The sequence below is a fragment of the Melanostigma gelatinosum genome (assembly GCF_949748355.1).
Source record: "Melanostigma gelatinosum genome assembly, chromosome: 12".
Classification (NCBI taxonomy): domain Eukaryota; kingdom Metazoa; phylum Chordata; class Actinopteri; order Perciformes; family Zoarcidae; genus Melanostigma; species Melanostigma gelatinosum.
In genome coordinates this window covers 2,136,489-2,163,996 of record NC_136645.1, presented here as the reverse complement: position 1 = coordinate 2,163,996, position 27,508 = coordinate 2,136,489, and the positions used below count along the sequence as shown (strand labels likewise).

The following is a 27,508-nucleotide window of genomic DNA, read 5'->3' as shown; positions in this document are numbered from 1 at the left end:
ATTATAATTATATATTATTGTTAATTAACCACCGCTCTGCTGCAGAACGAAGACATTTAGTCAGTTTGTAATCATAACCCAGCACACACTCAAATATGTCACTTTTACACTTTATTGTTTAAAGTTGTTACAAAAAAAGTGTTTGCTGGAAACATTCTTTGCTTTTTTGCCTTTTCGAGCACAAGGAGACTCCGGACAGGAGATGAAGAGGAAGAAGAGGAAGAAGAGGAAGAAGAGGAAGAGGAGGAAGACGAGTGGAGGAAGTAAAAACAGGGTTGAGATAACAGTACAGAGACACAGAGTGAAGCCCTTTACTCACACTTTACCCACAGACAGACACCACGAGACAAGAAGTGGGTGAAGGACATCCAGACTAGACGTGTGTATTATGGTGTGTGTGTGTGTGTGTGTGTGTGTGTGTGTGTGTGTGTGTGTGTGTGTGTGAGCTACATCACTGCGGTATCGTGGCCAATGTGATCAGAAGAGATTCTCTCACCAACAGAAACGCGTCAGTCGGACTTTAAAGGGAGGAAGTCTGAGTGTTTACACAGACGCCTAGAAGACTCAGTTTCCCATAATGCTTTGGGAGGTTTACGGTCCAAGTCTATTGCTTTGAATGTGAAAAAGGCGAGGGGGGGGGGGGGTTGACACACAAAGTGAGGGGTATAAATACGACAAACAGATCTGAGGGGTGAACAACAGACGAAACCCTCGGAAGACATTTAAAACGTTATATCTGATCAACAATATACTGAAGTCTAAAATGAAAACGCGTAATAGAGCTGAAGTTATCCGACGGATAAGAGGATGAAGCCGCTGGTTCCTGGGCCATAAATAAACATCTTTGTTTAAATCAGCTCTGAGAGATACACAGATGAATATTGCAACAATAAACATGAATAAAAGCCGCACGTTTGCACCGCGGCGCGTTAGTAATTTAGAAAAATACTGTTGCTGAAAGTTCTTTCCCAGAAACAAACAAAAAAGGTTTACCCAGCAGTGTTCTGTTTGTTTTGTGTCTCTGGTTTCACGTGAAAATATAGAAATCTTTGTTGTCATTCATGAAAAAAAATCAACACAAAGGTCACTGAAAAATGAGAGCGAGACAAAAAAGTCCAGACAAAAGTTCATATCTTAATGGCAGAGGAAATAAAACCAGATCTGTGTAGCTCCCCGGTGTCTGCAGGGTCTTATCAAACAACAGGCTCCAGCTTCACGCTAAGGATTGTGGGAAGCTAGTCGAGGGGCCCCTGGAAGATGAGTCTGGCGAAGCCCTGCTCGCCGGTCAGCTGCTGGGCACAGAAGGGACAGGCGGCGTGGAAGGTGTGCGTGCCGTGCGGCAGCGGGATCTGACTCCAGAAGGCCGCCGTCTTCTCCGAGCACACGTGGCCGCACGGGTTGAAGGCGTGAGTGGGCGGAGCCGCGTCCACGTAGAAACCCGCCTCGCAGCCCAGCCACAGCGGCACGTAGGGGCCCTTGGCGCGGCACATGGGACACTCCCGCTGCCGGCCCTCGCGGCCCTCCCGCTCCTCGCCCCAGTCGTGGTAGCCGTGCACGTGGCCGCACTGCAGGTAGACCCAGGGCTGCTTCTCGTCCGGTGTGTCCTTGCGCCGCATGGAGGGGAAGGCCAGCGTGTTGAAGCCCACGGGGCACTGCGGCCGCGCCGCGTTGATCTCCTGCCGCAGCGCCTCCAGGTGTTTGAGGGTGGGGGTGCGCGACAGGCCCTCAGCGGTGCGCCACAGCAGGGTCGCCCCGCACAGGTCGATGAGGGAGCCGTCCACCAGCTCCTGGCTCTCCGTCTCCACCTGCAACAGAGAGACGTGAATAAAGTGTGTGTATATATATGTATATATATATATATATATATATACATATATATGAAGTATTAACTGCACACTGAGCATGCTGATGACAGTTCATGTTGTGGAGAACATGAAGGTTTATCATCATCATCACAGTTACAGCTTCAGTAATACAGTGATGATTCATCTGCTGATTATTATTTTAATAACTCTTTTGGTTTATTAAAAGTCCAGAAGATAAAAAAATGCATCAAAAGTTTAGAGAGTGACATCTTCATAATGTGTCTGTGTAAAAACACTCAGTTCAACATGAGGAGATAAAAGCTGGTGATGTTTAAATTTCTTTCAAGATTTTCTCAATTGTTCCTCATTTTGTTTGACTTCTATTGAACTGATTCCAGCTACCTGTCCCACCGCACCTCTCTCTCCCAATGCATGCTGGGAGAGTCTCCAGCCCCCCCTCATCGGAGAGAGGGATAACCAGTTTAGAGGATGGAGGTACTGACATGTTGTAGTGTCTGTCTGAGAGCAGCAGGTGGCAGCGTAGCGCAGGCATGACATCAGAGGAGGAAGCACAAAGAGTTGCTGCTGGAACATTTAGAAAACTACAATCTGGATGAAACATTCGCTTCGGCTAAAATGAGACGATGACGACAAACTATTTAAAAACAAAAAGAGAGAGAGAGAGATACTCGGAGGAGGGGAGGAGCAGCTCTCTGGGTTTGTGGTGACATCACTCAGATGAACGGTGAGGTCACGTTGTTGCTCGAGGAAAACACATTTAACCTTCGGTCTGTCCCGGTGAGGTTAGTGGAACAAACACACACACACACACTGACGTAGTAACACACACACACACACACACACACACACACTGACGTAGTAACACACACACACACACACACCCTGACCAGTAACACACACACACTGACCAGTAACACACACACACTGATGCAGTAACACACACACACTGACCAGTAACACACACACACTGACCAGTAACACACACACACTGATGCAGTAACACACACACACACACTGATGCAGTAACACACACACACACTGATGCAGTAACACACACTGACACACACATTCACTTCGGCCCAGTTGAAGCTTGTTGGCCGACGAGCTGCTCAACTGGAAGGGGTCAGAGGTCAGAGGTCAGAGTTCAGCGTCTCTCTGGAGGAGAAACTGTTGTTGTTTTATTCCACCAGCTGTTCAGTGGATTTCAAACCAGAAGCTTTAGGATCACATGTCTCTTCCTGCAGCAGACGATACCAACGCCAGAGAAATTCAACGATTGTCAAAAAACAAAACAATAAATCCCATGTTCTTCAACATTTATTCACATTTGCATGAATGTTTTCTGAATGGAGCTTGAACGCATCATAATGTAACCTCCACATGTTAGCTGTTAGCTGTTAGCTGAGCAGGACTGTGCTGCCCACCTGCTGCTAACCGCTAACAGCTAACATTAACGAGCCCTCTTTCTGTCGATTCCAACACAGTTTATTGTTGCAAATGTAGAATTATCAGGTAAATTAGTCTCGAGCTTTGACCCGCGGAACCGACGGTATCGTAGAAACGTTAGTGCCGTAACGTTTCATAATATTAGCATCAACTTGTTATCGCCATGATGACAGCCGTGAGGAGGCAAGCGATATGTTCCGAATTTCACACGAAGAGAAAAACATGTCAGATGATAAATAAATGAGCACACTTCAGTCGAATGACTCGATCCATATAAACATCCGCACGGCCTCCAAACCTCGACACGTCATCATTTAATTCACACGCAGTGAATCATTTATCAGCACAAAAGCTTTCATTAAACACAGCAGGAGCTCCGACACGCTACTCATTTATTACACTGCACAACAGGCTCACTGGAAACCGCTGAGTGTGTGCGTGTGCGTGTGTGCGTGTGCGTGTGTGTGTGTGTGTGTGTGTGAGAGAGAACTGCACTGTAAGATACTCCTAATTAAGCCGGATTCAACCTTGTGTCCAACTGCAGAAGGACATGCAGCTGTTGGCTCAGTGAGTCTGTGCACAAACTGAAACAAACCATCTTTCCCTCACAGTCACGACCAGAACATCTCCTCATGTTTATGACTTCAGAACAAATAGAAACATCCTCCAAAAACACGAATTATTAACATGAATATTTTCAGCCTAACTTGTTTCCTGTCAGTAGATGTTGTGTTTCTCTGATGAAGGATGTTTTTTTTTTTAATCTAAGGACAGGCAAGATTACAAACAAGGGAACAGCACACTATCAACACACACACACACACACACACACACACACACACACACACACACACACACACAGTTAGCTCAGATAGATTTTTGGCAAACATGCCGAGATGACTTTTTTTATTCCACCCATTCAATCAGAAAGTCCTTCAGCTGACAGTCATCCCGTGTAGAGAGCAACAGTCTCCATTAAATAGATTAAAAAGAGCTGAAAGTCTGAAAGTATTGCATGATGTTAATAAAGTCAAACTGAAATCATATTTGGTCGTTCATTTTTCAACGTCAGTGTTTTTCATGCACGTAAAAAAAAGAGAGAAAAGGTGGAAAATAGGAGAAATGCTGCTTTACTTCGGTTTGATGTCGTTTGTTTGGCTCGTTGAAGAAGCAAAGATCCAGAAGAAGACTTCTGTTTTCCTGTTTCAAAGTTCCATAAGAAGGAAGAACCTTAGCAGCGAACTAATGTGGTTTTGTTTGGTCTTGAGTGTGATCGTCTGCCTAAAGAACGCTGACGATGCTGCTTTATGCAAATACCGATTCAAATGGAGCCACTTGATTGGCTGTATGGAAACACAGTCTCCATCTATGTCGATCATTCTAATGAACTATAAATGTCTCCTGTTTGCTTTCAGATTTCTTCTCAAAGGTCACCTGACACACAGACATTTCAGCCGAAGCAGATCATTTCAGTTTGTAGTTTGTCTTATTTCTGAGTAATAGAAACATAATCCTTCCAAAATGTGTGAAAGATGCATCTCTGTGACAGCATCAGCACACAGAAGACAGAAAGAGTCTCCTGAGTGGTTCTCCACTCCGGTGTCCAATGAAACCCCATCATGTTCCGTCACCGTGCATAATGGGAACTGCTGCTTTGCCGACCATCTAAATTGCCAATCGACTGAGATACTGAGCGCGTTCTACGGCGCTGGAGAACGCACACAGTTCACGCTCTGCGCGGTGAAGGGCAGGTGGAGATAAGAGAGCTGTTCATTGTGCTGCGCTGGAGAAACAGGTGGGACGCCAGATAAAGAGACGCGGTGACGTCAGAACTGCTGACTGTGCGGTTGTTGTGGTTGATGATGTGTGTGTGTGTGTGTTGTGGGTGACTGAATAAAAAGGAGAAACATCCTCATCAAAGACACAAACAAACTAAATCCAGTCACTCAAACAACAGAGGACGACCACGCTGACGAGGGAGCGCTCCGATTGGCTGAGAGGCTCTGACGTCAGCCGGAGGATCTCGTTACACACACAGGTAGGACGGCCGGACCTGTTGATTGATGTCGATGAAGGAAGGACAGAAAGACATAAATAAAGAAAGACAAAGAAAGAAAGAACTAGAACTCTCGACTCGGCCAGGTGCGTCTGTAACGACCACTGAAGTATCGTTAGGAGTGGAAAGTGAGGAGTCAGCAGTCGGGTTCTAACAAAACAGGCAATAAAAGGTGTTTTCAGAAAAGTGTGAACAACCGCAACCACGAGAAGGTCCTTGAGCACGCAGCCGTAACTTCAAAGCACTGAACAGACTTCACTCAGGCGTTGGTGGAGAAGAAAAGCGGAGATAATGTTGGACTCAATGTGCGTCAATGTGGTGTTTACAACTTGTTTCTGCTGCCAAGTGGCCAAATAAATCAGTTCCTGCAGGCTGTCAGCTTGCTATCCTATATCTTGTGTTTGCTATTGATGAGTGAGGTCATCTTCCTCATCCTCATCATGTAGAAAAGCCCATGTCCAGTGAATGTGGGATGTTTGTCCTCACCATCTTCCCCCGCTGCTGTGCCGATCGAGTCTCCCTCAGGGTGAAGACGTTGCCGCAGACGGAGATCTCCCTCCAGACGCCGGGTTTGGAGTCCTGGGTGAAGCCGGTTCGAGGGTGCATCACCAGCACGCCGTTGGTGGTCAGCCCGTCCATCTGAGCGTCGCACGTCTTCCACTTAGCGGCCTTCTCCTGATGGGAAAAACCAAGAGGAGGTGAGGTCGGGACAAATGACGGGACAGTCCCGAGTCTGTAGTTTCAGCTTATATTTTTATTCATATTGGGACGTGGCCGACACACTCAGCTTTCAGTTAGAGGTCCAGCTTACCTGCTTCACTTCACATTCACTCATTTATGATTTTAAGAAAAAGATCTGAAAGATCATAATAATAACCTTTTTTGTCGACAATTAATAAGCCAAAAAAAACCTACAGAGACATTTTAGAAAGCTGCTAATATATGCAACTGATTTCCCTTAAAAATATATATTAAATACAATTTATTTAAAAAATTGGAATATTTAAAAAAATGTCTGTTTGTAAATTGGTGGCAAACACATACAGCCGTCTCTAATGTGGGTTCTTCAACAAACCCTCAGTGGTTGTGCTTTACCTCATTGTATAGCTCCACTATTTTGTTTTATTTTATTATTTACACAAATAAAGAACCAAAGAACTCAACAGGGGGCCGAGCACAATAAAGCTGCAGCCGGAGCAGTGGACATTCATTCTCCACTTAATTAGCAGCATTTTGTTGTCCACACTGAGAGCCGGTGCCAAAACGTCGGCATGAATAAAAGCCGACAAAAGCCATCACCACACAGCACCACCGCTCTCTCCTCCCTTGTTCTCCGAACGCAGCTCACCCCGAGGAAGATGTTCTTGGAGGAGTCGAAGCCCGCGGCGTAGATGCGCGCGGTGTAAGGCGGCGTGCGCTGGCACATGATGCGGCAGGCGAAGCGGGAGATGGTGCTCTGGACCGACTGGGTGTCCGCGTTGCTCTGGCTGCCGGCCACCGTGTCCGTCACCACGAAGTCGATGGGACTCTCCGTCGACCGGCCGATCTGGTGAAGAAGAAGAAGAAGAAGACGTGGTCAACGATGCATTACAGTCATCAGGATGCTTTCTCACATTGAACATCAAAGATAAGGAATGAAGTCACACTGAATCTGATCATATGCGCATCACGTCTGTGTTCAGATCTGACAAATGCACCTTCGTTTGATTTACAGGAGAAATCCAAGATTGGATGAAAGTAACGCGATATTACAAGAAAAGCCACGGAGGTGGTGATAAATAATGGTTGTAACTGTGTCTGTAAGAGCCGAGGGCGTGTTACCTGGAACATGTCTGTGTTGCTGTCCTGGGTGTACTCCACCACCACCGTCTGGGCTCGAGACAGAGTGTAAGAGATGCTGTGCTGGTCTTTGTTGCTGATGGCCTGAAGGAAGAGAGGACGGACGGTGAGGAGACAGAAGTGTTGCATGCACACGAGGACTGAACCAGAACAATGGATACAAATAGGAAGGGGGGGGCGTGTCCAGCCCCTCTGTTCACTGAACTCCTGGGCGGCCTCATGGCTTATAACACGGACATGTGCTTCCCAGGCGTTTACTGGAGAACGCTCAGTTACCTTCAACTGGACCGGTCACCGTAGTTTCTCCGATGAAGCTTCAGCGTGTTCCAGTTCAACAGCGTGTAAAAAAACTATTGTTCAAATCCCTTTTAAACTCAGACTTGTACCTCCTTCTCCCTTTTTCTGCTTACTCTGGGAAGCTTTGCTGAACTTCTTGAATGTGTGTGTGTGTGTGTGTGTGTGTGTGTGTGTGTGTGTGTGTGTGTGTGTGTGTGTGTGTGTGTGTGTGTGATCACCTTGGCTGCCTGTGGAGAGCAGGCGATGTGAACTGTGCTGGGTTTCACCCCGTTTGACTTCGGTCTCTTGCAAAGTGCAAAGCGGCTCTTACGTCGGCCTCGGTCCCCGTTGGGCAGGGAGCCATTGTACCTGAACACACACACACACACACACACACATACAGACATACACATACACACACAAAACAAAAGGGCATTATTGTCTGAGGAGCCATGAAACACACTGGAAAACTGCTTGAGGCATTTTGGTGCACTCCCTCTATGCCCTTAAGACCATATTCACACACACACACACACACACACACACACACACACACACACACACACACACACTCAGCGGTTTCCAGTTTCCATACATGCTTTTTTAACAAAAGATCATCATGTCCCCATTAACAACAAAACCCTCCAAACACAACCCCAGAAAGGCTGAGAACATAAACACACAAAGAGGCTGATTTAGGCTGATGCACGGCGAGGAGGGAGGCGTTCAGAGGCGTCCCCCCCGACAGAATGGACCCTGTGACTGAGCTGCTGTGTCTCAGTGTAAACATCTTAAAGTAAGAAAACATTGAGAAAAGATCCGTCTCCTCCAGCTACCCATCAACGGCCCGTTTGTGTGTTTCTGACTCGAACCCTGATTTAAAACCCTGCAGCTGCACTTTCCAGGTATAAGTGAACACATCTGACTCTGTCAAACAGCAGGTTACACAAGGTTCCACTCTGTGTTGCACACACGTGTTTCAGATAAGCCATCACCAGTGTGAAGTGATATTGCTGCTAACAGAACCGCAGCTTTATAAACATTAGCACATGCATAAACACCGCTGCTCGAACGTTGTTATGACATCCAGCAGCCATAGAAGTTATGGACTCCTCCGGCTCCACTGACGTACTGTAACGACACTCAACTGGACCGGTCTCTGCTGGAGGATCTGGGTCTGTCCACGGTGGACCGGTCATAGAGGATCAGGACTACACTGAGCCTGGTTCATAGAGAGGATCAGGACTACACTGAGCCTGGTTCAGGACCAGTTAGTGAGTAAACATTCAGACTCTTGATCTGAAGCCCCCCGGTCCAGTGAAGACGGCTCAGACGGGTTGAGAGACGTGGAGGCGTCTCTGAGGAGCTGATCTCTGGGATCAAACGCCGCCGGGAGGGTTTGTGAGTAACCATGGCGAGGGAACAGAGCCGCGGCAACAGTTTGGGAAGGGTAACCATGGCAGGAGCGTAACCATGGTGAAGGGGGAGGGGTCTGCTGGAGAAAGCTCAAAGCGTTCAAACCCAGGTTCCCATGGGTCGCAGTAACGTGAGAGAGTGCATTCATGTCTGCAAATACTCTCAAAGTTTAGCAACAAGTTAGTGTGTGTTAAAGAGTGTGTGTGTGTGTGTGTGTGTTAAAGAGTGTGTGTGTGTGTGTGTGTGTGTGTGTGTGTGTGTGTGTGTCCGTGTGTGCGTGCGCAGCTCGTTCAGGAAGAACCAGTTAGGAAAATGTTAGTCCGTGTGTGCAGACACACACTGAAGTCTTTTATCCGCACAACAAGCGTGTTCCCTCCAAACACCAGTGAAGTGACGCTCAGTGTGCAGCAACACGCTGCCACTCATACAGTAAACCTGTGACCACAGAGACAGGCTGTGTGTTCACATGTAAACATATATGTAAACATATAGATATATGTAAACATATAGAAGTCATAAAGAAGATATTAAATGACATAATAGACGTCTTAGTGCCAAAACTTAACACAGAATATAAACCGTCTTAAATGAACAACATTCTGCCGACGCAACACACAGCTGCACTGTTGCAGAGCAGCGTCTCTGCACTACGAATGTGCAGAAACGTGCATGCGGCCGCAGAGTTACTGTGTTAACACACGTAGACAGACAGACAGTGATGGATTTGGAGGGAGTGTAATGTCTCCATTGACGTCACAGCTGTTTAAAGAGCCACATGGAAGTCCAGCCCGTCCCATGAGACGCAGCAGCGTTCCTCCGGGTCAGGACTTTAGCATCGCCGGGCTTCAAGCGTGGCGATGTTGGACTGAGGGTTAGCGAGGAGGCCAAACACAGCACTGTTCTCTGTGTTGATGGGATTCTCAATTAGCCTGTTCTTGGTCACACGGGAGTCTCCATTAAATCCAGACACTTTGTCTCAGTCTGCTGGGAGAACCAAACGGGTGGAGGTGAGCTCCAGCTGAGCCGGTTAGTTAGCACAGCTCTCAAAACAAAAAGCTTCTTGTTCTTCTTCTCGTCAGGGGTCACCACAGCGGATCATCGATTTCCATCCAGAGGGCAACCTCCGGTTCTGCCGAGTGAAGCCAATGCCAGTGTTTAAGTGTGTTAAAGCTGCATTCTCTCTGGTGTCCACCAGGGGGCGACTCCTCTGGTTGTATAGAAGTCTATGAGAAAATGACTCTACTTCTCTCTTGATTTATTACCTCAGTAAACATTGTAAACATGAGTTTATGTCTCAATCTCTAGTTTCAAGTCTTCTTCAATACAGCATGGTGTTCATTTAGTACATTATGGTCCATTTAGAGTCACACAGACCATAAAGCAGGGGATGCTTTAGGGCGGGGCTACACTGTGATTGACAGGTCTCTACCAGAGACGTTAAGGCGTCTCTACGGTTGCAAAAAACATGGCAACGGCCGTAATCCAAGATGGCGACGGTTAAATTGCCAAACTCGAGGCTTCAAAACATCAGTCCACAAACCAGTGGGTGACGTCATGATGACTACGTCCACTTCTAACATACAGTCCATGTTTCCATCCAGCTGGTAACCCGGGGCAACCGTTACCGACATCATCAACATGTTACGAGCGACAGGACAAGAGGCGACACTTGACTCTAAGTTTGAGTGACTGTCAGTGTTTCTACCGCTCTGAGCGTGATCACAACGACATCGTCGTAACAACCGTGGTGTGGAATCCACCTGAGTGAGAATGATCTGTGAAATGATTTATATCGTTGTTGTTGTGGGCAGCCTGGTTCACACTTCTGAATGGTTGTCCATCTCCAGATATCAGCGACCGAAGTGAGACAGACATCAGCCTCTTCAGTGAGACTCAATGATCACAGTTCAGCCATCAATCAGACAGAACTCTCAATCGAAATGTCTTCAGCGAGCTCGTTCCTGTTCCGAGAGCAGCCACGACTCCACAGCAGGGATGAAGGCAGGATGTCAAACTGAGCCATGTGTTCTGTTCAGTTCAGGATGTGACCAGAAAGAACTTCTGTTTCTGCTTCTGTTTCCAGTAATTAAGCTTAAACAGGTTGTCCTGCCCCCAAACTGTCACAGGGACTCTGTTTACATGCACAACATATTACAGTATAGACCCGTGTGCAACCACAACGAACAGAGCTGACCGGGCAAGAGGCCGTATTATTGCAAACTACCGTAAAAACACCTATTGAGACGTATATTCGGAATGCGATGTATACTTGTCCAGAAAATGCTCCTAAAACCTGAATAACGTCAGCATGTTCCACATGTCTTAGTCTGGAAATGATCCGTCAAGAAAACTAAAGGGAACAAGCCGTTTACATGAGCCATATCAAATTCTGAATGTTATGAAATATACGGAATAACAGTGTGCACGTAAACACAGGCATTGATGGATTCTCTCCCCTGGACAGAGCACGCCACTGATGTCCGTGCTGTGAAATGTGTTCAAGTGTTCACCCTGTTGACATGTTACAAAGGCCCGACCGATTTATAAATAAATAAATAAATAAATAAATAAATAAATAAATAAATAAATAAATAAATAAATAAATAAATAAATAAATAAATAAATAAATAGGAGCGGAAAAAAGCAGGAGCAAAACGGAAAACCGCGGTTCACTCGGGAAAATGTCCACGGTCATCTCCAGCAACAAACTGTGAGTCAGCTGTGAAACCAACTGTGTGTGTGTGTGTGTGTGTGTGTGTGTGTGTGTGTGTGTGTGTGTGTGTGTGTGTGTGTGTGTGTGTGTGTGTGTGTGTGTGTGTGTGTGTGTGTGTGTGTGTGTGTGTGTGTGTGTGTGTGTGTGTGTGTGTGTGTGTGTGTGTGTGTGTGTGTGTGTGTGTGTGTGTGTGTGTGTGTGTGTGTGTGTGTGTGTGTGTGTGTGTGTGTGTGTGTGTGTGTGTGTGTGTGTGTGTGTGTGTGTGTGTGTGTGTGTGTGTGTGTGTGTGTGTGTGTGTGTGTGTGTGTGTGTGTGTGTGTGTGTGTGTGTGTGTGTGTGTGTGTGTGTGTGTGTGTGTGTGTGTGTGTGTGTGTGTGTGTGTGTGTGTGTGTGTGTGTGTGTGTGTGTGTGTGTGTGTGTGTGTGTGTGTGTGTGTGTGTGTGTGTGTGTGTGTGTGTGTGTGTGTGAGAGACAGGAGTCTTTCCGACATGTGCATTCCTCTGTGGAGTGGGCCGGGACGGGGAGTGGAGTGGAATAGCCCTTGTGGGAATAAACAGGAGGCAGACAGATAAAGGAAGTCCTTCACTGACAGTTGTTATTGGAGAAAGTGTGTGTGTGTGTGTGTGTGTGTGTGGACTTAAAGGTCTTCTATGGGGTGGAGGGTTTCTGTTCCTACAGCTGAGTATGTGGACTTGAGTCAAAACAAACCTCTGGAGGAAGACATTTTAACACGGCGTTAACGATGAAAAAAATAAACTTTAAATAAATAAAAATACTGAACTCCGACTCTTCAACGAGCACGTTCCGCGTGTGATCACCTCTTCTTCGTCTGCTGAGCTGGTTAGAAGGTATCAGCGAGTTCAACTCATCAAAGTGTCTGAATCCTGACTGTACGCTCCCTCGCTGTCTGTTACCACAACAACAGTTCTTCCTCCTGTTCGCCACAACTACTTATATTGTTCTTCAATTAGAGTTGTCATTTGGAGCCCTGTTTCCTTGTAAACAAACATAAATTATGTTTACTTGAGGTCCAACAGACGAGCCACATCAGTTTCCTCCTTCATAAAACATTTTCAGAGCCTCTTCTTTTATCATGTATTGAAATGATAAATGCTTCACATCTCAGCAGTGAAATGCTCCGAGGGAATTTGAGTTCACTGGTAAACAGTAATAGTGTATATGTCGAGGGCTTTTATTTTGAAAGGAACAGAAGGAGTGCAGCGTCACGATTGAAAGCAGTGATAAAGTTTGAGGCCTTGGTTCGGACTCCAGAGCCTCCGTATCGTTGTACGTTTTGAATATGTACGTTTGTTCTGGTTGCAGAGTGTTGAAAAAAGTTCAGCTTTGGTTTAAACGTCACTTCTTAACTCAGCTGGCCAATCACAGTGGAGGAGGAGGGGGGCGGGACAAATATCCTACCACAAAAACCTCATGAAATGTGTTTTATGTACGACTATGTTGTCGCTGCACCAGACTAATTTCCTTGTGTGTGAAAATAAAGTGAAACTGACTCTGAAGAAAGCGACTCGCCGACGTGTTTCCTTGTCACACGGAATGCACGACTTTGTACGACGACTTTCTTTCAAATATGCACACGTGGGATCGGACACCGGGATGCATTTCCAGGTGTGTTGTGGGTGTGAAGACGAGTATCCGCTGCTCACCCCAGCACAATGAGCTCGCCATACTTCACTGGCACTTTGGTGGAGGCGGTGGTGGAGATGTTCTCCTGCTCCGGGGAGAACATCGGGCACGGCTGAGTGAGGGTCGGAAGAGGAGGGGAGGCGAGACGGCTGAGATCCAACAGGGCGAGGGGACACAGGAAGGGGAGAGGAAGGGAGGGAGGGAGGGAGGGAGGTGACGATTGAAGGGAGCACGGGGGGAGAGGAGGAGGAGGAGGAAGGGGAAGGGTCAGCTGAGCCTCAGCTTCACCCTCTCATGCTTCATGTGTCCGTCTCTCACGTTCTGACCTGAAGAAAGACAGAAAGAAAGAAAGAAGATTAACACAAAGATTCATTTCTTTAATTCCCATGTGCTTAGATTCCTACAGACTGCAGTTGATGTGGTTTCAAACATCCCGCTCGCTCTCCTGAAAACCTTCCACTGAACACGAGATGTTTTCTGAAGAGGGAGCGTTGGTTCAGTTCAGGCTGAGCATCAAAAGCAAAAATCTGTTAAAAACTACAAACACAGGTTGTCCAGTGGTTCAAAACCATAGAAACACACGCTGCCGACAGATGCTTTGCAACGCGAATGTTACATTTCTTCTCTTTTCCTCACGATTATCGTGGAGAAAGATAAAATGATTGTTTTAAAATCCTCTCTCGTAGTATTTGAAGCCTTCAGACGTGAGGATTGGTTGTGTTGTTTGAACTCAGGGCCGTTTGGGCGGGAAGTACTTGTTGCTACTGGTGGGAGAGGGATGGGACCGGGAGGACATCATCGACCCCCCTCGGACTGCACAGGCCAGGCTCCAGCTGCAGGAGAAGCAGAAGACAAACGTCTTTCTGCTTTTCTTTGTCCGGGTCAAGTGGAGTTCTCAGTGAAAAGGACCACGGGGATTATAAATAGTGAGGACAACAAAACTGCCCCTTAAAGGAGCAGTGTGGAGAAAAAAACACTTCATTTCAGGAGACTATACCCGAATAAAAACATATACAATAATCCCCCTAAATGCCCTTTAATTACTGCACAGCGTAGTTTCACAGAAAATGTAAAATGACAAAAATTGCTCAGTAAGTACAAATGCAAAATACACAACCGACACACTTTCTTCGTGCAACGGATGAATTAAAAAAGTCCTTCAGAGCATCAGGGACATGACTAAGGTCTGGAGTACACGCTGACTTCAGAGAATGACTCAAACACACACACACACACACACACACACACACACTCATGTGTGAGAAGAAACCATGTAGAACGATTACGATTGATGAATTAAAAGCGACATATGGTACTAAAGGATTCTGTGTGTTCCACAGTCTGATGCTGGTTACACAAAGCGTGCTGCAGCGGATCTGTCGAGGGTCTTTTGATCGTGCAGCATCACTCCGGTTATGACATCACACTCCAGTCTGTGCGCTCAGAGGACGGATCGCGCTCGTCTTGGGATCCACGAATGCTTTAAATGCATCATATTGTGAATGTGGCCGCTTCACTTCCTGTTAGAAAGGCCTCAGGACTTCACAGGTTCAAGTGAAACTCGTGATCTTTGTTGTGCGTCCTCACATCTCTTCCACTCATTGACAACATCAATAAATATAATAATATATTCTGAGCAATCTTTCAAAACAAGAGCGCAACAGAAACTCAGACAGCAGATGATCACGTCATCGCTTCCCTTCCAGGCCTCCTCGCGTGAGGCTGAACAATTCCCAGAGTGCCTTTCTGCTCAGAGAGTGCAAAGCCACACATGAATAACGAATAGGAAGCTAAGTGCTCTGATGATGAGGGGGGCTTTCACCCTCAACACGCTGAAGATACAATCCCATGAGAGCAAGTTCACACGGTCAACATCAGGCAGCAGCAGTACTCGGTACGAGCGGACGCGTAGTTACGTGTTACTGTTGCACCTGCCAGCTGAGATCCGACCTGCTCATGAAATCCTCACAACCACACAAACCGTTTCACACTCGAGGAAGTAACACGTTGAATTCAATTAGAGCTGCCGTCCCGATGTCTCGCTCAGAGTGTGTGAAGAGAGGATCTATATCCAGCGCATCACACATCAGCCCCGGAGTTATAAACGGCTTCTTCACACACGCTGCTCACTGAGCTCAGCAGGTGGTGGGAGTGGCTGTGAATCTTTACAGCTTTAATTCTGAGCTTCGGGATGTTGGATGGAGGTGATAAAAGCAAAATGGAGGACGTGTCAGTGAGAAGAAGACGGTAAATCCTCAGCCCCACCTGCTCCCCCGACACGAGGGGTTAATCCCACATACTCACATGCTATGCATACTAAAACACTGTGCTCTCCACACACACACACACACACACACACACACACACACACACACACATTCATATAGAGGATCAGGACTACACTGAGCCTGGTTCATAGAGGATCAGGACTACAGTGAGACCGGTTCAGGACCAGGTAGAAGTTCCTCACAGTGACTTCAGGTTGGAGAGGAAGGTGGATAAACATGGCAGTTAACTTTTGACTTGCGTTGTTTGTAGAGATTGACTTTGGGCGAGTAGATTTCTGACCCACTGGTGAAGTGAACATGATGAAGTGCCAGTGAGCCCGTGTGGGCGTTTGAATGTAATGTTGTCGGTGTGTTTGTCTGACTGAGCTCGTGGCCTCTGCTGCTCTGCGGGACACGGAGCTCTCGGCGTGGCTGCTCGCCAACCGCCGCTTAGCTACCGAGACACACGGCGCTACGACAATAGAGCCGGAAGCTCAGCGAGGCCGACCCCAGACCCGAGGTCAGGGGTCGGAGCGGCGTGCTGCCGACAGCGGGAACGGCAAACCTCACACTTACAAAAAGCCCTCGGAAAACTCCAGTGGAAGGAAGCCCCGGTGGGACACCCGCCATTCACACTGACCAACACGTGCACGCACACGGAAGCAGCACTTCTCCTCTTGAGTGCAACGTGTCAAACGCTGCCGTTTGCTGGATGTGTACAGCCATGCGAAGGGAAACAGAGCTCGTATCAAGCAACCAGGTCACACCCCGAGTGAACAAAGCTATCTGCAGGGTTCCAGTCCTGCACTGTTCATGTCGCGTGAGACGGTGTGTGAAGCGTGATGACTGTGGTGTGTTTAAGGGTGACACACTTTCAGGATCACGGGGCTCTGTGGAAACAAACAACCAGAGGCCGAGTCGCTCCGCCGGTCGGTCGGAAAACTAAACAGTAAGTCAGAAGATGCTGTTAACAACGTCACGGACCAAGAAGACCTCAAAGAGGAACTACAGCGTGGTCTGCTCCGTCTACATGGTGCAGTCGGTCCTGATTAAGCAGCCAACAAACGCACATTTTCCCGTAGATGTCGTACTCCAAGTCCTTGTTAATCTAACGGTAACCAGTTTACGACAACACACGACGAAGACAAATGTCACTGAAATAGTGAGCTTTTGATACAAAATGATTAAAAAAAGATGAATTAAAAACTGTATCAAACAGGTTCTAACGAGGAAGAAAGAAGCTCACTTCAGGCTCCAGATCCGGGTAGAAAAAGAAGTAGAAAAAGAAAACCGGGACGTGCAACACAGAGACTTCATAACGATCCCCTGCTGGTCATGAATAACAACAGAAGTCTGGCAAAGACTCTGGGAGGACGGCTGCTGCTACAGGACAAGACGACAGACCGGAAACATACATAACAACGCTAATGTAGTGAGAGGTATCACTTCATTTCACAATATCTGTTCCTTTCTCTGTATTCCAACATTTTTGACAAATTCAAACTGGAAGCACGAGTTCTTGTCTGAATGTGGGTTCAGTTCACTTCATAGATCTGCTGATATTCTGCCTGCGGGGCTTCAAACGAGGCATCGAAACAACGCGGGCTGAAGGCGGGAGCCGGCTGTCGTGCCGGTGCCGGTGTGAAGAAGAGGCGAAGGAGGAGCGCTCGTCTTCTCTCTTGTGGCTGCTGTGATGTCTGCGGAAGCCCTTCATCAAGAAGGTCATCCGATGGCTAACGCCGCCCGTGCTGCTGCCTCTCACCACTTCCTGTCAGGCCTTCCTCAGCCTTCATGTTTCTGTTGAGCTCCCCGGCTGTTCCACGTCTTCTTCAGAAGCTCAGACTCAGAAAGTCTCCGTGCGTCTTTTCCCTCCTCTTCAGTCGTTTCATCTTCGAGACACACGGCCGTTGTCACAGATAGACCGGCGGGGCTTTCTTAACTTGTTGGTGTCGTGTAGCTCTGCAGCATTCTAGGGGACGGTTCACGGTGAAGGGTCAAAGGCCAAGTCTGCAACCACAGAGACGGAACATTTCATCTCGCGGTGTCACGGACCGGAGTCCCGCATGTGAACCACGGGTCGATGGCACAGTTTAACCGTCGCAGTTACAATAAAGTGTCACGACGAGCGTTATCGGCCGACATTCAGCAAAAAGGAAACTGCGATCAGGACATCGGAGATAAGATGTAATCTTGTAAAATGTAGTTTTTGCGTCGTTTTCACAGCAATATCAATAAATATTCGAGATTTTGGACAAAAGAACTCAAGACATCATCTTGGTCTCTGGGAAAATGTTCCATTATTTTGTGATAATCGATCGATAAATAAACACGAAAAGAAGAATGAACAGATCGGTCATGAAAATGATTCGCTCGTGTTATGACTCTGCTGCTTCACAGAGGCCGGGGGTGTTGGCCTACTTTCCGTTAGAAGTGATTACGAAGCTTTGATGGTGAAAGCGGTGGTTTTATGGTGATGCTTCAGGTTTTGGGGAGATGTTAAAGAGGTTAGCTGTCAACTAACCCCCGAACCCTCGGTCCTGTTCAGACAGCTGTCTAAGTCCTTCAGCTCCAGAGAGAAAGCGTCTCCGTGCTGAAAGCCGAGGCCTCGAGGAACACAGGAGGCTAAAACCCGATGGAGTCGCAGTGAAACGGTCTCTCGGGAGACATAACGGCTAATTTTGCCACAAGAGCACATTTCTGTTACGGCAATAACAATATACTCACATGTGCACAGAATGAACAAGAACAGGTCTCCTCGTCTCCGTTATCTTGACTTTCAGTGAAAGTTGTTTTTTAAAAGAACACACAGACGTGTTAGAGTGAGAAAAGTGTGAGAAGAGTAAACAAGAAGTGGTGTGTCCTAATTATTTCGGAAAATATTAAATAGTTTTAATGGGAAACGTGAATGAAAAAGTCTGGACATCAGTCAGTCACTGGTTTATGGGTTTGAAAGAAGCAGGAGATGAAAGGCCTCCTACGCGTTCCTGTCACGTCGTTCATTACTTTTCCAAATGGCGACTGAACTGGAGCGTCGTGCGGCGCGTCGTGCAGGAGGAGAGCGCTGCCGGGTCTGACCAGCAACCGCATCCGTGCAACGCCACTTTCCTCTCAACGCCACTTAAAGACGAGTCAAAGGCCTGCGTTCGCCTGTGGAGAATTTCAGTCTTCAACGCATTATAAGAAGGATTAAATATCCCACTAGTGATGAGTAGAAGTGTCACAATAATAATATGTTAGTCACAATATGTTTACAATATTCTTACTGATAGAAGATATTATGTGTTGCAGTATATTAACTCATTGAATCCGCTCTCGTGTTTCAGCACCTGAATGCAGACCTGTGAGTGAGATGCGTGCGTGTGGTCTCTGTTCTCCAGAACATTACTGTTGATAGTTAATTCAGCTTGTAAGTGAACTTTGTGTCGTACATTAAATATTGTGATTGATTGTGAATTTCTGATGCGCGTGCGCACTAGGAAGCTCGCAGCAGAAAAGTCCCTGCGGCCTGCAGGCGCTCATCCTTTTGGTTTCTAAACCCGAACATGTCAAGTCCTTTTGGACACGTGGGAGGCTGTGTGTGTGTGTGTGTGTGTACATCTGTGTGTGTGTGTGTGTGTGTGTGTGTGTGTGTACATCTGTGTGTGTGTGTGTGTGTGCGTGTACATCGGTGGGGATTTCATTTGTAGTTGAAGTGAAGTGCAACTTGTGCTGCATATGTGGTGGTTGGTGTGGGCGCGAGCTCCCAGACGCCCTGGGTCTGGTGTCCAGTGCTCGGAAGCTGATCCGAGGGGGGGGGGGGGGGGACGCCAGACTATCTTCCATTCTGCCTCTTGTCTGTCGGTCAACTCGTCCGATCCATGAACACGAACAGAACATGAAAAGAATGAGGAGGGACAGGAAGTCGTTTTGCAAAATGTATTTAACAGTTTTGATTGTTAACCCCGTGGTGTGCTTCAGCACAGTTGTGTGCACAGTTCATGCTTCTGGCATCTGGAATACCCAGGGTGCAATCTGTTCGAGTGAAGAAAGGCTTTGTTACACTGCAATCAATGAAGTAACTAATATCTGGAACACGCAGACTGCCTCCGGCCTTCTCTTTTACGACGTAAATAATCAGACCTTCCTGTCTGACTGCATTTCTACACACACACTTTCAGAGATTAATCAAAAAATCGGCTTGTGTTCATCTTGCAGCCTGCTCACACTCTTTTCTTTGGTGTAAATTGGATCTCAGAAAAGGGCATCAACACCTTTTTTCCTTTTTCCCTGGATGTAAAGATCTGCATGCGTTTGACTGGATGTGTGCAGCTTAGTCGGCTGCTCTTCCTGAGTAGAAGTCATCAGATGTTAATCAGTGTACCGTCTCTCTGAATAAACCCACGGTGTGTGTGTACTGACGTCCAGAGGAACGATAAAAACCAACAGCTGATGCAACGTAATAGGAAGTTAATGGAGCGTGAACTGACTCTCCTGAAGCTCAGCTGGGTGAACACGGAGGAGAGGACTGCTGCGTTATCAGCACGAGCCAGAGAGTGAACTCCTGGCACGAGTCACTGAGAGACAACAGAAATATCATCACGCTGCCCGAGGCAAGTGGAAGGCATCAGCCATTTGTCGGACTGGAAAACGGAAAAATGATTTTTATTAGGAGCCGATATTCAGATGAAATATGTGACTCAGCGTACGGCGGTTCCATTTAGTTACATGATGGTGCGTTCAAGCTCCAAACAGTGAATAGATTCAGGAATCATTTATTTCCTAATCCTTTGAATTTTGTGTTGAAATGCAAATATCCACTCGAGATGACAACAACATTTAGAATTTGACGGGTTTTTTTGTCCAAATCTCTGTTGATGTTATTTATTTGTTTGTCAATGACTGTGATTTCATTTTAGTTTAGTTTTTAGAGTGTTTGGTTTATTTAGTGTTTGCATATTTCGTTTAACAGTAGTTTAGTTTGTTTTTGTTAGGGTCAGGTATAAAGTATATATGCAGCTCGATGTACGTACAAAAACATACAAAATATAAGTTGCGGCGGTTCTACAGAACTTATCCAACCCACGACAGAGCTCCAACTCACCAGCTCATGGTGACGCCTCAACAAACGTCTCCTCTACGAGCAGAAGATGTTCTGCTTTCTTTCAGTAAACCAGTGAATTGATGCCATTTTGAATAATTGATGAAACGATTGATCTAGGTTTGATTACATCCGTTTTGTTCGTCTGAATAGAGAAAGTTGAGCAGCAGTGTAACGTAATAGAACGAGTCGGCCGTGTGTGAATGAACAGCAGACGTTTGAACCGTGTGATGAACGACCTGCTTACTCAGGAGGGTTCACACGCGCTCCCTAACATGGAGCATTAAAGATGAACTAGCTCCAGCCCATCTGTCTCCTCTTTCATCACCACTGTTTCTCAGGAACATATCACCGGACACGCTCACTCCGTGGTGTCTGGGCTCTCTGGAGGAACCATTAGCTTCCACCAGATAAGCCGACCACTTCCCCAACACGCCGAGGCTACGCAGGCAGAGGAGAGGGCCGATATTCAGCCACGCTAAGCTCCTTCTGAAGAGGGTCTTCCATAGCTGTGTGCCTACGACGGGGGAGTAGTCGGTAACTAGGTTGGATTAGAATAATCCGCTTGAGCTGGAGGCCCAACACTTGACCCGAGGAAGCGTTGCCACAACAATCCTCACACCCATCGGCTATAAACAGCAAGGCATGAAATATGCGGAGCCGGGTCAGGAAGAGGCCTCGAACATTAGACACGAGGTGAGGAATGTAAAGCTCAGAGCCGCGCCGCTGAAAGCAGATGTGAGCGTAATGAAGGAGGCATCAACGAGGCCGCCGACACGCGAGGACACGTCCTGTACGGCCCGAACCCTCCGACCAATTAACCCTCTGAACCCGGAGCAGTTTAGCGGACGTTTTCCTGCTCCTGTGCTCTCTGAGGTCTTGTTTTTCACTGTCGTATAAAAGTTCTGCTCCTCTGTGGAAACAGAACCATCACGACTAGAAGTAGAGAGAACTAGAACATGTCTTTAGTGCAGAACAACAGTTAGAATGGCATCAATCACAAACAAGGAAAAAGTTGAATTTCTTTGAGAAAGTATTTTACAAAAATTGCCAAACACTGGAATCTATAATTCCAACATTTCTCAACATGTTTCGACATGTCTCGACATGTTTTATATATTAAACTATTTACTTACAGCCTCTCCTCTCTGCTCTGTGTTAACAGCCTGAAGTTCAGGCCAAGTTTCCCACAATTGTTGTCACATGACTGTTGGTCTCAGATGAATCAATCATGGCTTCCCGGTTGCGTTGAAGAGCTCAGAATTTATTGTTTTTTATAGAATCTGATTAAAGCAAACTGTTTAGTTCAGATACAAATTTTAAAAGAGACATGGAATAAAATGTTTGTGATGAAATATTGTTTTCTGACGGAACCGTTGGTAACACAAGGTGTGTTCAATGACCGTCGGAAAGAGGAAAATCTTAGGACAATGACGGCCTTTACAGCTTCTGGCTCGGATGAACGTTGTAGTTTTGGTGATTGTGAAATTTGGTGAAAAACATGCTTTTCCATCCCACCGGAGGGTTCAGAGGGTTAACATCACACGTCAACACACCTCCGTCATCCACTCCGAACAATCCAGACTGGAGTCGGACTCTTCGGCGCCAAATTCCTGCTGAGAATTAAATGAACTCATCAAAACAAGCTGCTGGTTGCTCTGGAGTCTCAGAGACTGGCATCTCCGAAGAATCCGGTCCCACCACAACAGAGTCCTCAGTGCCGGACTCGTGTCCGGGGTCGGCCCGTTTGGAGCTCGGTGGACTAGAATACACGAATCTGACTCACAACAAACGTGTCATCCCAACGACTCCTTCTTTCCACTGATTGATTATTTGGTCTGTGAGCGTCAGAAAATAGTGAAAAGTTATTCAAACTGTTTCGGTTATTGACAACAAGTCCAAAATCCAAATAACTGTCACGTAGAAACCAGCAAATACTCACGTTTAAATAGCCAGTGATTTACTGGTATTATCACTTAATAAATGACTTAAATTATTAACCAACGTTTTATTTGACAGCATGAGTAAGATGTAACATGAGTACGTCATAGTTTTATCGGTTCGATTTAGTTGAAATGACTGGATTAGAGCAGCGTACTGAACTCCAGAGGACCGTGTCACAACAGATGTGAGGACATCACGACATGGTGTAGTGGCGGTTCTTTCACGACAGTGTGATCATTCACGAGCGCTCAAATATTACTGGAGAAGTTACTCCGCCTGTTTGTTTCCATGTTGTTAACTTCAAAACAAACGGTTGTTGTTTTTCTTCGTTTCCAGGGCAGAGCAGCCGACTGGTTTTACCGGTAAGCGGTTCTGGAGGAGGCTCAGCGATGACAGAAGGCAGGAGAAGAAATAGGAGGGCCGCCGTTCAAATTACAGCCTCATCAATGATTCAGTGGGAAGAACACACACACACACACACACACACACCCAGACACACAACAGACACACAACAGACACACAACAGACAGCGCTGTTGGTGGACGTGCAACAAGACACAAACCCATGCAGAGTCTTGCGTGTGTGAGTTATGATTCATATGCATTCAGTGCAGTGAGGGAAATTACACTCCTCATTTTAAATTACTGTTATTCACTTGGATACATATTTAGGGAATTTGCAAACACGTTCGTAGCGCTGTATGATTTTAATAGAGACCTGTCAATCAGCGGGTAGCCCCGCCCTAAAGCATCCCCTGCTTTATGGTCTGTGTGACTCTAAATGGACCATAATGTACTAAATGAACATCATGCTGTATTGAAGAAGACTTGAAACTAGAGATTGAGACATAAACTCATGTTCACAATGTTTACTGAGGGAATAAATCAAGAGAGAAGTAGAGTCATTTTCTATAGACTTCTATACAACCAGAGGGGTAAAGAAAAACAGTCACCATGTTCTCTGCCTTTTTAGTAAAGCTATGAGTAACAGCTTGATAATGACAGTATGAGAGAATTGTACCGAGCACACGCTATGGAAAAAAACGCTGGTGGTTTAATGCACCCCCCTCCCCCTCTTTCCAACCCTACCTTCAGAAACAAGGCCATAAAAACGTGCCCACTGCCTGACCCACTTTCCATGACAGACGTAATCTCCCTTCACAAACTTCAGCCTGTTTACCGGCCCCGGCAGAGAGTAAGCCGGACCGGGAATCCAACACCAAGCTCTCCACACACAGCGAGGGGGGGGGCACTGCCGCTCAGCTGTGCCGAAGATTACACCCGCAGGATCCCCGCTGAGCCGACGCCCTCGCTGATGAAACTGCTGACACGCGGGCCGCAAAAAACAACAACGCACATGCAAATAACTACCAAAATAAAAGCCTCCTCTCGCGGCGAACACGCGGCTCACATTGCTGGAGGTTTGCAGACGTTTGCCGTGTTGTCGGGTTGGATTCTCAAACACACTCACTCAACACAGAGGTGTTAACCACCGACCGCTGGCATGCTTGTTACAGCTTTCATACATTTCCATCAAGTCGATATGCAGTAAATGTGGGTTTCCACACAGTTCACACTTCGCTCAGTCTGCAGAGCAGCAGGTACCACATCAACGGAGAAGTGTTTCCTTAAATCGATCTTTGTTTTCTCACAAATTAGTTATTTGTTGCCTGCAATTCATTCCGAATCTCAAATAATGAATGGAGGGCTATATTTGTGTTTAAAGGGTGAGGGGGTGAGGGTGTTATGCAGTGGCGGCCGGCCAATAGAGGGCCACGGGGCCCCACCCACCTTGAGCCACAAAAAAAAAAAAAATTATAATATTATTAAATTTTCTTTTTAAATAATATTAATAAATAACACAAATTGTCAATATATGTGTTTTTGAGCTATGTAATATACCCAGTAATATTTGTAAAATAGGATATCTGCGCAAAATAAATGCTTTTCCCTGCTTGTCCTCTCGCTGGTGCACCTCTCAGCTGTCCCCGTGCACGTCTCTATTGCGCGTGCACGTGCTGGGGTCAGATCGATTTGGCCCAAGGAAGACGGGTCTAATAAGCAGCTTCAATCACTGATTAAAGAAATAAATGAGTGACTTACAATTTAGCCAATCAGCGCCCTAAAAAAGACTTCCGGGAGGGCCAGATGAGAATGGCCCTCCCGGAAGTCTTTTTCTCCCGGAGTGCCCGTGTCTAGTTCTCATCTCGCGTGTTCTCGCTAACCAGCTGGACGACGGTCACCGGCTTGCGGTAAAGAAACACGAGGAGGTGGATAAAAACCGGCACATTTTATCAAAAATAATTGATTGTGTCAAGTTTTGTGGGACTTTTGAGTTGGCTTTGCGTGGGCATGACGAGGCCGACTCCTCGGACAACCCTGGCGTGTTCAAGGGACGGGTGGGTTTTGTTGCGTCCCTCGACGGTGTGCTGGAGGAGCACCTGGAGACAGCCAGCGTTTTTAAAGGGACGTCGAAGACAAAATGAGCTGTTGGACTGCATGCTGTCGGGTGTAAGGGATTACATTCTGGAGGAAGTAGAGAACGCTGATTTTATCGCCATTCAAGCAGACGAGACGACGGACATTTCCACCCACTGCCAGCTGGGGCTTGTGCTACGCTACATCGATGCTAACGGTAACGTACAAGAGCGTTTTAATGCTCTGGCTGTGCTCTCCATGGAGAAGGAACTTGTCAGGGACATGCGTGACTTCAATAAGAAGGTCATTGAGAGGTTTGCCACTCAGAAGAGCAAAGTTCCGTTACAAATAACTGTCATAAAAACATGCAGGTTTCCTCACCGCACTGATTGGGTGTTTCTCCAACAAACAAGGTTCATAGGGGCATCTTAAAATATACTTGTTCTATTAGACTATATGTGATATTTATATTTTATTATAATATATTCATGATATTTATATTGTATATTTATGATTATATGGTATTTATAGATCATATTATACTGAGTATTATTATTATATGATATATATATATATATTAATATACTGAATTGTATGAATAAGATGTCCTTATTATGTCAGTGTTGGAATAAATGATAACAATGTAACTGCAAAGTACTAATGCGTTTTTGATACCTTTTTTTTTTTTTGCATTGAATTGTACTATTTGCTGAAATTGACTGGATGGCCCTCCCAACAAAAAAAAAATCCACCAGCCGCCACTGGTGTTATGTGTATTTACAACTCGGATTTGGGAGATCAGAAAGAAATGATGAATTATGAACAGCTATATTTGAAAACCAAATCCTGTATTGCAATTTGCAGCCACTGCAGCCACTGCAGATTCAACCTTTTCACCCAAGCTAAAAATGTACATAAAAGCAATTATAATCGAATTGTTTCCATATTCATTGGAGTGATAGGAAGCTCTTTTGTAATTCTGTGAACAGTATTTTGAACTAGTTTCATGGTCCTAGTGGATCACGAAACCTGCTGAGCATGCACAACTACAAGACCACACAAACCCTTTAAATACAATAAAAAAGCATTTAAGAAGAATTGACGACATTGATGATATAAGAGCATCCAGACCAGGGCGAGACCGGGAGGCCTCCCTGTGTCCCCACAGACCGGGTTACTCAGGATACTGAGCCTCCATTAAGACATCAGACACTCTCTCTGCTCTCCCGTCTCACACCGTCGGCTCCGGTTCGTACCCTGAAACTGAGACTCCAAACAGTGTAGGAGAACTCACACACACACACACACACACACACACACACTCGGGCCTGCAGGCTACACACCCAATGCAAATGTCCAGACACAAACGGGTACGTGCAACAACGACAAACCTTCAGCCGTCACTTTTATCAGTGTCAGTGTTGCAAACTTGACTCTTACAGACACTAGTTACAGGTCTGATATGGACCCTTTTGCAGGAAATTGATGAGTTGCAACACGCACATTGAGTTGTTTGAATTGTCTCCAGCTGGATTGCTGGACTGAAGCAATGCAGCTGGATGCAGATGCAAAGCCTCCGTAGTGAATGGAGCTCCCCCCACACTTTGTACTTATTTCTGGTAACTTATCAGTCTTTTTAGGAAGAATGAAATGCAGTGGCAGCAGAGTTTCCTGATTAATCATCACACTGACACGCAGACAATGGGAATATATACGACCCGGTGCGTCCTGGTGGGGCAGATGGGAGGTAATGCACGCCCGTCTTTGCTGGGACATTTCTAAAGAGGGGGGGGGGGGGGGGGGGAGTCATCACATAGCTGACCAGCTCAGGGTGAACGAGGGAGGGAGAGGAAAACAATGAAGAGAGGAGGAGAGAGAGAGAGAGCGAGATAGAGAGATAGATAGATAGATAGATAGATAGATAGATAGATAGATAGATAGATAGATAGAGAGAGAGAGAGAGAGAGAGAGAGAGAGAGAGAGAGAGAGAGAGAGAGAGAGAGAGAGAGAGAGGTCATTAACCAGCCATCAAGCGCTAGTAATGGCAAGAGTCCGTGCATTTGCTTAATTCCTTATCAGGCAATGTTCCCTTTCTCACTCAACCGCTCCTCCTCCTCCTCCTCCTCCTCCTCCTCCTCCCTGTGACAGGTCAGCTGTGCAGACTGGGAGTAAACTAATACCTGCATCTCACACACACACACACACACACACACACTGCCCACTATATCTTTTCCTTAAACAGGTGCATGAGTGTGTGTGTGTGCAGGACACTCACACATAACAACAGCCCTGTGGTGACTTACCTTACTGGATGAATTGGACATTTATTTAAATTGAGGTAATAAAACCGAGCAGCGCGTGGTCACAGCCGTTGTCCGGACAAAGCAGGTGACAATAGGGACACTGAGTCGCTGTGGATCAGTGCTCTATCTGTTGGTGTGTTTTAAACTGTCGGTGTGAATATGAAGTCAGGTGTAAACACGTACTCACTGCGATGTAAATGATGAAGTCCCTTTTGTTGTCGTCTTCGGTGCTCGCTGGATTCCTCTCCAGCAGCAGCTGCTGCTTGCTGCCTGGCTTTCCTCCC

The 27,508-nt window shown here is 46.4% G+C and overlaps 1 protein-coding gene across 2 annotated transcripts; it reads right to left on the bottom strand.

Moving 5' to 3' along the window:
- Positions 1 to 154: 154 nt before the first annotated feature.
- Positions 155 to 27,508, bottom strand: peli1b (pellino E3 ubiquitin protein ligase 1b). Of its 2 annotated transcripts, none has more exons than XM_079280414.1 (7): positions 27,408 to 27,508; positions 13,237 to 13,542; positions 7,683 to 7,812; positions 7,150 to 7,251; positions 6,677 to 6,874; positions 5,815 to 6,003; positions 155 to 1,805 (listed from the first exon to the last, which is right to left on the bottom strand). In XM_079280414.1, exons 2-7 carry the CDS (start codon positions 13,317 to 13,319, stop codon positions 1,236 to 1,238), a joined length of 1,272 nt encoding a protein of 423 aa, XP_079136540.1. In that variant the 5' UTR covers positions 13,320 to 13,542; positions 27,408 to 27,508; the 3' UTR covers positions 155 to 1,235. The 2 variants fall into 2 exon arrangements, with proteins under 2 accessions (XP_079136540.1, XP_079136539.1); XM_079280413.1 differs by having other exon boundaries at positions 27,412 to 27,504.

What these genes read in the sequence shown, in the direction of transcription:
- peli1b (XM_079280414.1), bottom strand. Translation starts at nt 13,319, where the DNA reads ATGTTCTCCCCGGAGCAGGAGAACATCTCCACCACCGCCTCCACCAAA. An exon ending in GCTCTCCACAGGCAGCCAAG is followed by an intron (nt 7,252 to 7,682) that starts GTGATCACACAC and finishes CTCTTCCTTCAG; the next exon opens with GCCATCAGCAACAAAGACCA. An exon ending in GCAACACAGACATGTTCCAG is followed by an intron (nt 6,875 to 7,149) that starts GTAACACGCCCT and finishes CTTCTTCACCAG; the next exon opens with ATCGGCCGGTCGACGGAGAG.